At 44.4% G+C, this 15,254-nt stretch overlaps 1 protein-coding gene across 1 annotated transcript; it reads right to left on the bottom strand.

The window, feature by feature from the left end:
* Window positions 1-1,771: 1,771 nt before the first annotated feature.
* PtA15_11A294 (uncharacterized protein) lies at window positions 1,772-2,079 on the bottom strand (the record flags this gene model as incomplete). The annotated part of the gene is made up of 2 exons (XM_053161187.1): window positions 1,772-1,795; window positions 1,867-2,079. 2 exons carry the CDS (start codon window positions 2,077-2,079, stop codon window positions 1,772-1,774), a joined length of 237 nt encoding a protein of 78 aa, XP_053025159.1.
* Window positions 2,080-15,254: the final 13,175 nt, after the last annotated feature.

Below are 15,254 nucleotides of genomic sequence, written 5' to 3' on the forward strand. Positions count from 1 at the left end.
AGAGGGATGTGCTATATAAAATCATTTTCTACAAGCTCCATAGAGCTCAAAAATGTGTTGTATGGAGTTATAGGGTTTATGGTCAAAAAGTTATGGGGGGTCAAAAGTTTTTGCGGGCGCGGGGTAGTCGAGAAGAGATGCGGGGCACTGTATCCAGAAGGAAGCTAAAGATTTGTGGCTGGATTAAACTTGTCTAATCCAGAAGCCCTCCACGTTTCTTTGGTGAGAGGAGGCTGTTGCACTCTCTAGCACAGCTTGGCAGCACTCCTTTAAGGAGGTAGCATTGCCAGTGGACGTGCATACCCACCAGAATAAACTTGAATATCTGCTTATCTTGAATCTGCTCAGTTTCTCTCTCTCTCTTATATTTGTATTTTCTTTATCCAAAGAAATCCAAATATTGCCCCCCATTTTCTTGTGTCCTGCTGTCACTATAGAGACTCAGGCTCACAGTATCCCAAACAGACATTATCTTGCATTGAGCCAGCCGGTTTCAGGTTTTGGGTCTGCAAGAAACTTGAGACGATGGGAAACAGGCCCAGGCAAAGAGCCAGCAGGTTTCATGTTTTGGGTCTGCAGGAAACTGGCCCAGGAAAGATCAGGCAAGGAGTCTGCGGGCCCTCAAATGGCATCAGGGCATGTGGGAACACATATGCAGGTCTTAGTCTGGTGGGAAAATAAAACATCCTCCAACAACATGGGGTTTTTCTGTAGTTCAGCTCCAGCATAGCCCTCAAAGGGTATCTGAGAGATAGGCAAACTGTTTGCAGATTTTTAGCAGGCAGGAAACTTGTGTACCCCAAACAGACATTACACTGAGTGGAGCCAGCAGTTTTCAGGTTTTGGGTCTGCAGGAAACTAGAGAAAATGGGAAACAGGCCCAGGAAAAATCAGGCAAGGAGTCTGAGGGCCCTCAAATGGCATCAGGGCATGAGGGAGCACGTCTGCCGGTCTTAGTCTGGCGGCAAACCAAAACATCCTCCAGGAACATGGGGTTTTTCTGCAGTTCAGCTCCAGCATGCAACTCAAAGGGTATCTGAGAGATAGTGTTACTTTTTACAGATTTACAGCAGGCAGGAAACTTGTGTACCCCAAACAGACATTACCCTGAGTGGAGCCAGCAGGTTTCAGGTTTTGGGTCTGCAGGAAACTTGAGAAAATGGGAAACAGGCCCAGGAAAAATCAGGCAACGAGTTTGAAGGCCCCCAAATGGCATCAGGGCATGAGGGAACATGTATGCAGGTCTTAGTCTGGCGGGAAACTAAAACATCCTCAAGCAACATGGGGTTTTTCTTAGTTCAGCTCCAGAATAGCTGTTGAAGGGTATCTGAGAGATAGCCAAACTTTTTGCAGATTTTGAGCAGGAGGAAACTTGTGTAACCCAAACAGACATTATTCAGGGCATGAGGGAACACATATGCAGGTCTGAGCCTGGCGGGAAACTAAAACATCCTCTGGCAACATGGGGTTTTCTGCAGTTCAGCTCCAGCATAGGCCTCAAAGTGTATCTGAGAGATAGTGTTACTGTTTGTGTCCAGAAGGTGTAAGTTCAGAAGAGTCTCTATTTCTGGCCACAACCACAGCCAGCCAAGACCCCGGAAGGTCAAGACGACCTGTCAATGAAGACAGGGTGGTGGAGGATGGCCCAAGGTCATCGAGTCTGCCAATTGCTCGACAGACAGTTCTTGCTCAAGGAAACAGAAGACTTCGAATCATCGTCACTTAGAAACACTGTGGCTCAATTGAGCTAGTGAGACAAACAATCGGGTATCTACTGTAAATAGATCCTGAAGAGCTGAGCACGGCGAAAAGAGGTGAGTCAGTTGGACAGTAGTGGAAGGAGTGGGGTGGGGACTTGGTACTCACTTTGGTCATGAGGAAAAGCGAAGAGGTGCTGGAGAGGGGCGGTTTATATACCCTCCGAGCGAGTTCGAGCCCACCGGCTGACTTGTGGGACCCAAAACCTAATGTACACCACTTCCACGCCATTCTGCGGGCGTCTTCGCACGAGGAAGCGTCGGCGCTCCGTTGAGCATTCTCGTGCGGCGCAACAAGCTTCACCCGGAATATGCTTGGCATTCAAGACACTCATTTTGATTTCAAAAAAAAATCTGCTGGCCATTGCATACTGTGAATGTGGAAACAGAGGGGGGAAATAGATGGCCGGCACAGACTGGTCATCCACAGGAGTACACAAACAATCCGCTTGATGGCCGGTATACAAGAAGTGCCTGCCATTCAGAGGGTAGGTTGCACCCTGGCCCTCAGCAGTCGTTTGTGCCAGCACCAGTCTTGCTAAAAAGAACTTCAAGACAACCAACGCTTCTTGGAGTGATAATACTGAGGACGGTACAACTTGATGTCTGAGTTTTCAGAAACTCTCCTGATGCCCCATCAGCAAACTGATCATGTAAAAAAGAGATGTATGCAAATTCTATCTGTGATTTTATGCAGGTCAGCAAGTCACCAGCAGAATCAGTCCCATCCACAGTGCTGAGGTGTTGCACTAAATAGGGGGGTTCACGTTAGCCTGATTTTGAAATCAGTCTAAAAACCTTGCTAAAAATTGATGTCTGCTCATGCAGGTCTATGCAAGGATATTCTAGAAAATAAATAGAGTTCTCAGCAAGACCTCCCTTGTAAAGGCCTTGCTGAAGGGAATGCTTATGTAGTATTTTTTTTAAGTTTATGCAGGAAGCGTGCATGAGATTTGAAACCATCCGTGACCAGCAGCCAAAATCAGGCTAACGTGAACCCCCCTAATGTTACATAGTGTCATCAGCAAAGCAAAAGCCATCAGTAGAGTCCCTCAAACCTCAGATGTGAACCATCCTCACAAGTCTTGAAGGGAAGTTTTCCCACCAGGTAGCACAGTTCCCGTGCTATCTCAACACTTCAGCTGTTGATATCAATGGGTATTTCATTGTTGATTTGGGAGTCAACTTATGAGTCAATAGAAAACTACATTTTAGTCAAGCTGTCTTTCCATGTAAGGAAGGGGCTATTTCACTGAGAGATTTTGCCCAGACACAACTATGAAGCTGACATGAGGGGTTACAACACAGCACCAAGGCACACCAAAGTTTCAAGCTATATTTGCAATCCCTCACTGTACACGTACCCTCTACTCAGAAACCTCTGTAATCTGTGTGTTGTACATACTCCAAACTTCCTTATGAATTTATTGTTATGTAACCTCTTACCAAAAAAAAAAAATGTGTTCCAGTGAGGATGTCCATAATTGTTACTGGTGTACATGCAATCAACAACCTTCAACTTTACTGGACCCCAAAATTGCAAGATCTTCAGCTGCAACATTCAGTAAATATCCTAAACTGGAAGACAACAGAGCTATAAGTTTGTGAACAGCCCACATGGTAGAAGATACCCCAAAGAAGATGTGTCAAACCAACAGGAAAAATATCTTTAAATTCATCTTCCAATTAGCTCTCTACTTCTCAAGCTGCAAAAGTATCCCAGTAAACAATAGAATACATGGAGTAAACAATGGAATACATGGAATGGAGATTGGAAGATCAGATCTAGATGATCATTACACTAGTATGCACCATGAAATCCAAACCAAAACTGATGAGGAACTGTTTGGCTCTAGAAACTTGCCCTCATGGGAAGGCACAAATCCTGAGAATATGCATCATAATCCAGTCCATTACAGTCCAGTCCATTACAGCCAGTTTGAACCCCATATCACATCCATGCCAACAGATAACTTCTTGGGCCACAGAAACACTCTGCTAGGATCTAGTGGGCAGCAAGAAATTTCAACTGGAATCTTGAAAGAAAATTGCCATGCCTTACATGGGATTCCTGTGGACCCACATCCAGATGGGAGTCTCTTGGGCCCAAATGTTTCAACATGGCAAAACTGGAATGATCAGAATCATTACAACTTTCCATTGGGAACTGTGCAGCAATTTAGAAGTATTGGCAAGCCTTTCCCTCCTTTTCTCCTTTCTTGGAAAGATATCTATAGAGATTGCACACACCAATTTTGTCATTATACCCCTATGAAACAAGCATATAACTGACTTCCAGAGGACAAACCATGGTTTTTTTTCTTGGCTTTAGATCTTGCTCCACTTTCACCAACCTTGAAATACTTGAATGAGTTTGGAGGTGATATCATAAATCATGTGGCAGGTCAGGCCAACTTTTTTTGTTCTTTGAAGTTAACAAGTCAACCTAAACTGGGGGTTGAAATGTTCTGTATTTTTAGAATCAAGTAAATTTGATCCAGATTTGTTTTCTCTAAATTCAAGTGAAGATCCAATTTGGGATCAAATTTATCCAATAACTTCCCATGGTACAGCAGAAACACCTGGGAGTCCAGACCAAAACTTTCAAACCAGGAGTAATTAGACACTAGAAAGATCAAGCTGTAATTCCCAATTGATGGTCTCACTCTAGAATTTGCATTGATCATTTTCTTGGTTTGGTTGTCTCAGGTGTACTTTCTGAAATAGATTTACGCCCCAATCAGCCACAAAATGAATACCTGCAAGCAGGTATATCACCTCACAAAGAATCAGATGAAATATCCAGTTCAATTTTGAAGTATTCAGATGGAGAATTTGGTTCAATTTTGGAACAGGTGAAAAATCACAAATCAGATGGAAACATTCTGGAGGATAGATTTCATGATTTTGGTGAGCAGAAAGTCAAAACATAGATATCCAATCTGTTATGTTGATTCTAATTGATTTCATTCTTTGTTATTCCAAGATAAAGTATCAGGAGCCATCTATGAAACAGGTTTACCTCCTGAGCCACCAGAGAAATACCTTGAAGTAGCCACATCTTCCCCAGAATGCATGAATGAAAAATTCTTGGAGGAAAATCAGTTCCATAGGGAGATTGATAGGAGACAACAAGACAATCTTCACATAAGCGCAGATGAACAGGAATATATTCAGAAATTATCAAGCGCAATTACCCACAAGTTAACACCTAAATGTCTGAACGACCCCAATTTCCCCAGTTATTTTGAAGTCATTTCAAATAGTTATGACAATCTCTCACTGTCCGATCATTTTGGAAAATATAGTGCAGAGATGAAGAGAACAAGATTTGGAGCACTTTCAGCAGTTCAGTCTGGCCAGTTTGTGAAACTCATTGATGAATCAAGAGATCAATTGATCACCAGGAGATCATTTTTTTGCTTCTGCAAAGTGTTTAGTCAAGTTGCTAGTTTTCATCAACACAGCAATTCTCAGAGGGGCCTCAGCTTCAGAAACATACTTTGATGCTAATATTCACCTGATTAATTTTCTCTCAATTGAGATTTTCAAACCTAAAGGCAGCCTCCCTGTTTTGGGCGTGATCAATAAAGACAGATATGAAATGGATGAGAGTGCATTTCAAGAACTTCAGATTGATTTAATAAACCTTCTATATGAAATCTCCATGCCAAATGAAATATTTTTCAACAAATCTCTCCATATATTCCTAAAACTAATTCACAAACACAATCATCAAGCCACAGACTTGCTCAAAGGCTCAGATGGAAAAAAGGATTATATTCTTTTGGGGAATTTGTTAAATGATCACATAGTTTTTAAGAAAAAAAGGAAGAATGGGATGATTTCATTGAATCAAGATCAATCCAACAATTTCTACTCAGTTTATCTGAGAGAGGTACCTCCTTGTATTATACCAAAGAAATATTACAATGGAATCAGATCATTTGGAAAGAAGGCTATTGAAACATTTGACGCAATTGAATCCTTATACCAAACATCAAAATCTCCAAATTGTGGAGTTGAAACCACAAGAAGGTTCAAGAACATTACAGCTTCCTTAGTCAAATCAAAAATTTCAGAAGTAGTCAAAGTCACAAACAAGTTATATCAACCAATCATAACTCCTTCATTTAACAGTAAACTCACAAGCCTTTTGACATATTCACTCCATCTTCATAGTCTCTTAATTAAATATGTGTATGAAAAATCAGGCAATTTGCTTGAAGACTCACAAAGTTTATATCTTGACTGGCTTGAAGGTCAATTCTTAGGATCAAAGGAAGCTCTTCCTATTTTTGGAGAGGTTAATCATGAAGTCCAACCACCACTCAACAGTTCAAAATTCGGACAAGTTCAAATTGGAATAATAAAGTTCCTAAGTACAGATCATGCTTATAAAATTCTTCCAGAAATCTCAGCTGGTTTGAATGGAGTTTGGTTCAGAGAAAGCTTTCCAGATCAATGGAATGGGATTTTCTTGGATGAAGAGACTTTTTCAATGGTCATGCTCAAACTCATGAAGGATGGTGCAGTTTGTTTTCAAGATTTTGAAAAGTTTTCCAATGTTCCAGGAAAAAGGAAACTTGATGATGTAGTTTCTGAAATCTATCATTGAAAACAAAACATTTATCAAGAACTGTACATTTTCTTGCAGAAATCTGCATGATTCCTTCCCTTCCAATTTTTACTATCATGTGTTCAAAATACGCACATGAACTGATGATTCTCTTTTACTTGATGCCCCCTTTCATTTTTTTAGTCATTCTTTCTCTCCTCCCATTGTTATTCTGCTGATTAATCCAGCATTTCCTGTCTTCCTTGCTTCCTGACATTTGACTATTAGTAACACATAGTAATACTAAGCATTCTCAATGAATCAACCAGTGACATCATTATAGATCTGGCAGCTTTTCCATAACCCATGAGAGGTTGTACCATCACCCCTGTCACTGAGAGACGCTTTTACTCACTTTCCATTTAAACACTGCTACTCACCAGGGGAGAAAGAGTGACAGACCACATGTTTCCTGAGTAACCCAGACTGATGTCAACTGTTGGAGCATGCGTAACTCAAGCTTAAATGCAAATTGATGTGATGTTCAACTAAAGCTGATCTTATTAAAAATCATTAATTACGTCGACAAGTAATTTTTTCGCGCAGCACTTCCCCTTATAGGGTTGCGGAAAAAGTACTTGTCGGCGTAATCAATGATTTTTAATATACAAGGAACGACCTGGGAGGACGACTATTATGGCAAAGCCAGTCAATACCTCTCAGGGCCCTGTGACTCAAATGGTCGATAGGGGATATAAGTAAATAGTTGCGTTGTCTCTGCCGGCCCTGTGACTCAAATGATAAAATCAAAGGCAATGGCGACGCACCTATTTATAGCCGCGCAGGTCAACGGCATTTCGATCCACAGCACACGAATCTTTTGTTCGATTCTCCGCAGGTCCTTGACACTCCGTTGCAGAGCACGCGGTTCTTTTGTTCCATTTCAAAGGCATTCAATTCCGGCTGTCGAAATACGACAAACAAATGTCACGACCCCCCTGATCAGATCACCCTCAACTCTGGGTTTCTATAAACGAAATACTTCTGTCCATAACCGGTCCCGAACTCCGTTGTGCTTTTCTAAAACAGACGAGCCAACAACCCAAATGCATAATTCCTGACGCCAGACGACGAAATTGGCCCGTTGCAAAAGTAGTAGTTTTCCAATCCGTTCACATCACAAGTCACCCATTTCCATATTTGGGCAACCACTTCCAAAGCTCAACGTCCAGTGCCCGCCCCTCATGAAATAGAACCTAATAGCACTGAACTATTTGCTTTCCTGGGACTTTTGGACAATTCCAAAACCGATGACCATTGTGCCCGCCAACCAGTAAGAACAACACTATTCAAGTTGACGCATTCAAGCTAACTTCCATATCCAGATCATGCATGGCCCGATGCATTCGCCACTGACAAAATCAATGTGCAATTCCACCTACAAGACACTTAGCAATCAACTCCCAGAAAAGGATACAAATTCGCCGCACACTGCCATATCGTAGGCCGCAGTGCCTTGCGTTATGAAACTACCGCGATCACCGACATGGCCAAACAGCATTTTGCTGATCATTCAAAGTTGCCTAAGGCGGGTCCTCTGATCACCGTAAGTTGAAAAACATGGGCAATACCACATCCACAATTTTTCCGTAACCGTGCTCCCCGCTTTTCCGCAATGATTTACGTACCTGATTAGGCATGATTCTAGATGATATGCTGAACAGAGTTTTCTTGGAGGCAGTTCCCACCACGTTCCGCTTTCGGCCTCACTGCTCCGGCCCATTACCGATGTGATTTCGCTTACGTGGAGATCAGATGTCTCTGAGGTTGCAGTCTTGATCACGGTGGTCATGCACAATTCTATGGGGAACGGGCAATTTTGATACCATTGAATGCAAATGTAGCACTCCTGAACCCAACTAGCAGAACTCGGCCGCTTCTGATGTTGCAAATGGAACTTCCTGGATACAATGTTCACTCCATGATTGATTCATAGTCACATTACCTGTCATCCGCATGTATTTGACCAAAAATGAACTTCAATCCACAACTGTTCACTATATTAGTGATTGTTATACCTAATTTTGGATCTGTTCTTGCCACAGGACAATCTTGGTATTCCAGAAGTGACAAGAAAAAGCTATCCACTATACTTTCACCTAGATTTATTCTAGATTTATTCAACAACTGTGTTGGTTTGATAATTTCAGCAAACAAGACCACTTCCCGTTCCACTCATGGTTTTTGCCAAATCCCTCACATACAGTTTGCAAATTGTGAAATATGGATGTTTAGACCATCCAGCACGACACAAGCTTTATTCTCAATCGCCAGATCCGGTTCCAAAAGCGATACACAATTTTGAATTTTGTGTATTCCTTGAATGGAATTGGACTCCAGATCAACATCACGACACACTCCTGCAAAGCTAGGTCCATAATATGTACTGTCCATGTGAGTCAATTGTGTTGATCAGTGCCATGATTGCTGAGTCCGAGTAAGCATGACGGTGCCTGAGAGACATTCACTGGCACCAGTTGCCATAATGTGGGTGGATTGTGTTGATCAGGGTCCTCATTGCCAATTCCGGGGAAGCATGACTGGAAATGAGTCTCACTCCCTAGCATCAGGTATCATACAAATTACGCTGTCATGGCCAAGTAATTTCATTTCCACCCATCCATTATTTGCTCGGCCACCTGTTTGTAGCTCTACTATCTCTACCGGCAAATAAAACTCCCACAGCATATTGAAAGTCTCAATGACTTTCCTGGAATTTGACCAACATCTAATAATTTTTTGTGGGAATGAAATACCTAACCATCTTGGTGACTGCAAAGATGTATGTCTTAGATGAGGTGTGCTCCACTGGACAATGGTGGGAAATATTGCCTGATCTCCAGACCCAAGCTGTTGCCAGATGGGTAGCACAGTCATCCCGGTCAATTATATGTACTATCTCCTATCCCAACCAACAAAACCAGCTGCTTGTCAATACAAATTCAGGTACGCAGTACAATTTACGTCTGGACCTCTTCCTGATACTCATCCAGTATTATTGAATTGTGCAAAACTTCAGAAATAAATCTGTGGGTACAATAACACATTATCCTTTGGGACATTGGGAGCAGAAGTGGACTTTTAACACAAGTTTGCAAGTCAAGGGAACTCTTTACATGATACACATACATAGTGCCATTTGTAAACTTCCATTTTGGTTCAGTTCATGCGGTGCAGCCGCGAGTTCCCTAGTTTATAACTAAATATGGTGAAAAAAAGAAACAGATTTTCACCTTGCCCAATTCAAAACTCCAGTGCTAATCAACTTGAATTGTATTTGAAGGCCTAGTAGGCCCTGGGATACTGTCACAAATTGCGGATGGGACAACCTGAATTCTTCTGCCGGATCCCATGAGGTACAATCCCAAAGTATATCCAGAGAAGTGCTGCATGAGAACTCAATAGAGAATGTGGCTGCACACCCGCGGCCTGTACCGTCTACCCGTAGGCGGGTACCCGCCGCACCCACCCTTGAGTGCCGTGTCCGGGTATGGCTATCTGTTTTTTGGGCTAAACAGGTGCAACACCCGGGTACCCATCCAGGTACTGCCCCAGTTCCCCCAGATGGAGCGGGGATTGGGTCGGGGCTCACATTCTACACCCCTTCCAGACCCAGAGGGATCCCAGACAAGGCTGTATAGCCTCTTCGTCCCAAAGGAAGCATTTCTGGAGACGAGGCTGTATAAACTTGTTGTCCCGAAGGAATCGCTTCCGGGAGACAAGGCTGTATAGCCTGGTCATCCCAAAGGAATCCCTTCCAGGAGAAGAGGCTATATAGCCTTGTTGCCCCAAAGGAATCCCTTCTGGGAGACAAGGCTGTATAACCTTGTTGCTCAGAAGGGATCCCCCCATTTGACAAGGCTATAGCCCTTTGTTGGCTGGAAGGGATTATGTTTGGGTGACAAGGCCAAAGTACCGTGGTGCACCGCCGGTGTACCCACCACACCCGCCCGTGAGTGCCGTGTACGGGTACGGGTACGGGTGCAGCTTTTGTGCGGCACCTGGGTGCGAGCGTACCCGTGTCCGCAGCCACATTCTCTAGACTGCAATTTGGACCAGTGCATATATTAGAATTCCAGTGAGGTTGAATCGAAAATCATAGAGCCCAATTTATATTGAACTAGAGGCCAAGGCGGCTTCGCCGCTGGAAACCCCAAATCCAGATTCTCCCCCCTTGACAGGGCAGTCACATTCTTTAGCTCACAATTGTGTCAAAGCTGGCTAGATCCTGGAATTTCAATTTTACACTCTCAGCAACGCTGAAACCAATCCAATCCAAGACAAGTATTGGCAATACCATGGATCATATCGTTCTTTTGATACACAAGAATTTGATACCACATATTGTATTGACAAACAGATACAATATGATGGTATTGTATTGATTTTTTTCTCTTTCTTTTCTGGGCCATTCGGACAAAATCCAATGGCCCATTCAAGCAATTTATTGAATATTGGATTGGATTGGGGACCCAATGCACATATCTCAATGCATCTGGATTGTATTGGTTTGCAGATCCAATACAGATAAAATGTATTGGAAACAACAGCGATCCAATATCAATAAATACCAATACATGTATAGTTTCAGAGTTGCTCTCAGTCAGATTGATTTAACACATAAAAAATCATGTGAGAGGGGTAACTCCAATATCTGTGCAAAATCAAGTACCATGTAGTTGTTTTATTTACATAAGATACTTAGTGACTTACCAATAGCTTTGAAGCATGTGGCCTTGATCAACAACGCAAACTTCAAAGGCTATGCTACTCTACAAAAAAGAGCCAAATAGCTCAGCGTAGCGGGGCCCTACTATTCCTGGTGCCTATTAGTGATAGCAGTAGCGGCGAACCGCGCCAGAGAAATGGAAAAATTGCTACTTGTATTTTGACCTCTCCTGCTTTTACTAAAAAACAGTGCGGCAAAAGCAGACAACATTAGGACAAACTTTCTACCACTTTTAGCGGCTTTTTGCTGAAATTGTGTGGACAGCGCACCACACTGCTACACTTTTGGCCTTTGAAGTTTCCCTTTGCAGCGCTTTAAGTTACCTTACACTGAGAATAGCCCTAATAGCGCACTATGCCGCAGCGCTATTGGCCACCAAGTCCCCTTTGCTGTTAATGGCGCCCAGAGCGCAGATAGCACCCTTGGTGCGCTGAAGAGCAGAGATCAGTGGAAATTGTTGCTTTTCAGCATTCAGTACAGTGTTATTTCCACAACTTAAGCTCTTGGTACGTTTAGCAACCAAAAATTGCTACTTCAGCAGTTTTTACCACTTTTTTCCACTACTTCAGTGGTCAGCATAGTGATTTTCTACAACTTATTATCATTGGGAGGTGAGAGACCCCTTGATTGCCGGCACCAACCGGTCATCAAGGTGTACTGTACTGCAAAGTCCCCTCGATGATTGGTACCAACCGGCCATCAAGAGCTATGAGACCCCTCAATGGCCGGTCCGACCGGTCATTGAGAGCAATGAGACCCCTTGATGACCGGTACTGACCCGCCATTGAGAGGTATGAGACCCCTTGATGGCCGGTCCGACCGGTCATCGGGAGGTGAGAGACCCCTTGATGGCCGGTCCAACCGGTCATCGAGAGCGATGAGACCCCTTGATGACCGGTACTGACCGGCCATCAAGAGGTGAGAGACCCCTCGATGGCAGGTCCGACTGGTCATTGGGAGGTGAGAGACCCCTTGATGGCCGGTCTGACCAGTCACCAAGAGGTGTGAGACTCCTCAATGGCCGGTCCGACCGGTCATCAAGAGCAATGAGACCCCTTGATGGCCAGTCCAACCGGTCATTGAGAGGTGTGAGACCCCTCAATGACCGGTACTGACCGGCCATTGAGAGGGGTGAGACCCCTTGATGGCCGGTCCGACCGGTCATGTGGAGGTGAGAGACCCCTTGATGGCCGGCACCAACCAGTCATTGAGGTGTACCGTACTGCGGAGTCCCCTTGATGACAGGTAAAGACCCGCCATTGACAGCTATGAGACCCCTCAATGGCCGGTCGGACCGGTCATTGGGGAGTGAGACCTCGATGACCGGTTGGACCGGCCATCAAGGTGTAATGTACTGCGGAGTTCCCTCGATGACCGGTACAGATCGGCCATCAAGAGGTATGAATCTCCTTGATGCCGGGCTGTTCTGGTCATCAAGAGTTGTTACCTCCCTCCAAGACCGCACAGACCGGTCATTGAGAGCTGTGACTCCCCTCAACGAGCGGCATAGACCAGTCATCAGAGAGGAAAAATGAATCTGCTTGATGCCGGTCTGTACCGGTCATCAAGAGGTGTGGGTCCCCCCAATAACCACTACAGATCAGCATCAAGACAAGATGGATACCTACAGGACACAATCAGCTTATGTAACTACTCACAGCCAAGTTCCTTGGATTTGGAACATGTCAAGCTCTCAGGCTGACCTGTAAACACTCGGATGAGTGTGTACAGGCCAGCATCTTGTATACTTAGGTGCAGGGCCCTGACAACCAAGTTGTCAAGTTTTGGTTTGAAGGATGTCAGGGCCCAGGGTGTGTGAGCTTGGTTGGATACTTAAAGGGCTGGGGGAGGGAAGCTGTTTGTCCCCCCAGGGGATCTGGTTTTGTCCATCCCCTCCCTGAAGGCCCCCTATTTCATTTGAGTAGGCCCCTTCTTGATTTTAAAAAACAAAAATTCCAAACCCAAACAAAACTTTAACAATATAAAATTTAAACTCACACAAAACAAGAAAATTTAAACTTTGAACTCACACAACACAAAAACATTTAAACTTTGAACTACACAAAACAAAAACATTTGAACACACAAAAAAAATAAACTCACACAAAAACCATAATTCAAACTCAAACAAACCATAAACTCTGTACTGAAAAAAAACTCACACTTTTTAAACTTAAAGAACACAAATTTCAAACTTTTAATTTCTTCTGCCTGCAATTTCAATGAAATGCAGCATGAACCCATGAAGTCAGTTTCTGTGAAACTGTGGTTTTAATAAACTTGGATTATTTCTCTCTAATGGCATCTCAAAACCTCCCAGATTGTTGAGGTAGGCTCAATGGTGAATTCTACCTGAAGCCAGGTTGATTGGTGAAGTATGATGGTGGAAGCTTGTTGTAAGAGTCCTGAAGAGGACTCTTCACTGGGCAGACAAAGGGGCTCTCACACAGAGCCTAAGTGGCACAATTTCTAGAAACCACTTATGTATTGAATTTCTAACCCAGGAGAGAAGATTAGCTTCTCTCTCTATATACATGTTGTGAAGTAATGAAAGAAGGAAATGAGACTCACCTAACCCAGGAGAGAAGATTAGCTTCTCTCTGCTGAGTTAGGTGGGGCGCGGGGAGTGTTGAGTTAAGTATTGGAGAGTTGCTGATGTGTAAGCTTGTCGCGCTCTTCTTGTGAAGTCCCTGGTCTTCACAGTCTCCCCTCCTATAATGAGACAGAAGGGGAGATTAGTCCGCTGGGATGTCCGAGTCTTCCGGGAAGGCATCTTCGGGGTGGCGGCATTTCTTGAGTTTTGAGATGTGAAAAACAGGGTGTTGCTTGTTGGTAGTGAAAGGGCCACATTTATTCCCTCGTTGAAGATTAGGGCCCCTCATACCGTTCCTTCAATTTGTCAATGCCACCCTGGTGTTTTCCTCGCCAGTCTGCCGAATTGAGGAACACCTTATCGCCTACTTCAAGCTTTGGTGGGTCCGACCGGTGTTTGTTGTGTTGTTTTGCTTGTGATCAGTGCGTCCCGCGCCTCTGCCCAGGCTTGCTCCCTGGACTTGATCCACTTATCAAGCGCTGGGATGGGGTCGTCCGTGGATCCCGGTTTTGGGCGTACAGCAAACAAGGAAGGCTTGCGTCCATAGATGAGTTCGAAAGGGCTAGCGCCAGTTGCTACGTTGATGGCGTACTCGACTGCTGGTAGTGATTCCAGCCATCGACTTTGCCTCTTGGCTGTAAATGTGCGGAGGATTTGGCCCACCGTCTTGTTCAATCGTTCGCTCCGACCGTCTGCCTGTGGGTGAAACGACGTAGTCATGTGGAAGTCAATGTTCAACCGACCCATAAGGGACTTCCAGAATCGGGAGGTCCATGATTTATCCCTGTCACTGATGATTGAGGCCGGGGGTCCAAACTTGGCAATCCAGCCGCTGAAAAATCTGGTCGCCGTTTTTTCCGCCGAGTCCGCTTGGAGGACCGGTATGATTTGAATGAAGCCTGACATCCGACATGTGACCGTCAGGATCATGTCATAATGGGTGGATTGTCGGAGTGGTCCAACGAAGTCGATTGCCAAGTCACTCAGAGGCTTCCGGGGAAAGGATGGTGTCAACATTTTCCCTGCCGGGGCTGTGGTCGGGGCTTTAGTACGTTGACAGGTATCACAGTGTTCAACCAATCTCTTGATGTTGGCTGACATTCGTGGCCAGAAAAAGTCCCGCCGTAGTTCCTTCGTAGTCTTGAGGTAGCCTAGGTGGCCGAGTCGTTGATGGGCCTCGTCCACCAGCCTCCTACGTAGTGAGAAGTTGGCTGGGATGACTAGTTGATCGTCAATGAAGAGAAGACCATCTTCCTCACAACAGTTGTCTTGTAAAGGAAGTGCGTCGCGGAGTGCCAAGCAAAACTTATCATGTGGATAGCTATCCTGAATGAGGCGTTTGAGCGATGGGGAGAGGGTACAGCTGAACTCCGCCAACGCTGCAACACACGCAACCTCTTGTTGTTGTGGGGTCCCATCGTCGATAATATCCTTCCTTGAGAGTGCGTCCGCCACCGTGTTATCTTCCCCCTTGATGTAGTTAAAGTTCAGATCGAAATCCGCCAACAGTTCAGTCCACCGAGCCTGACGCTTGCTGAGTGTACGTTGGGTTGGGAG

This window comes from Puccinia triticina, chromosome 11A (assembly GCF_026914185.1).
Source record: "Puccinia triticina chromosome 11A, complete sequence".
Lineage (NCBI taxonomy): Eukaryota > Fungi > Basidiomycota > Pucciniomycetes > Pucciniales > Pucciniaceae > Puccinia > Puccinia triticina.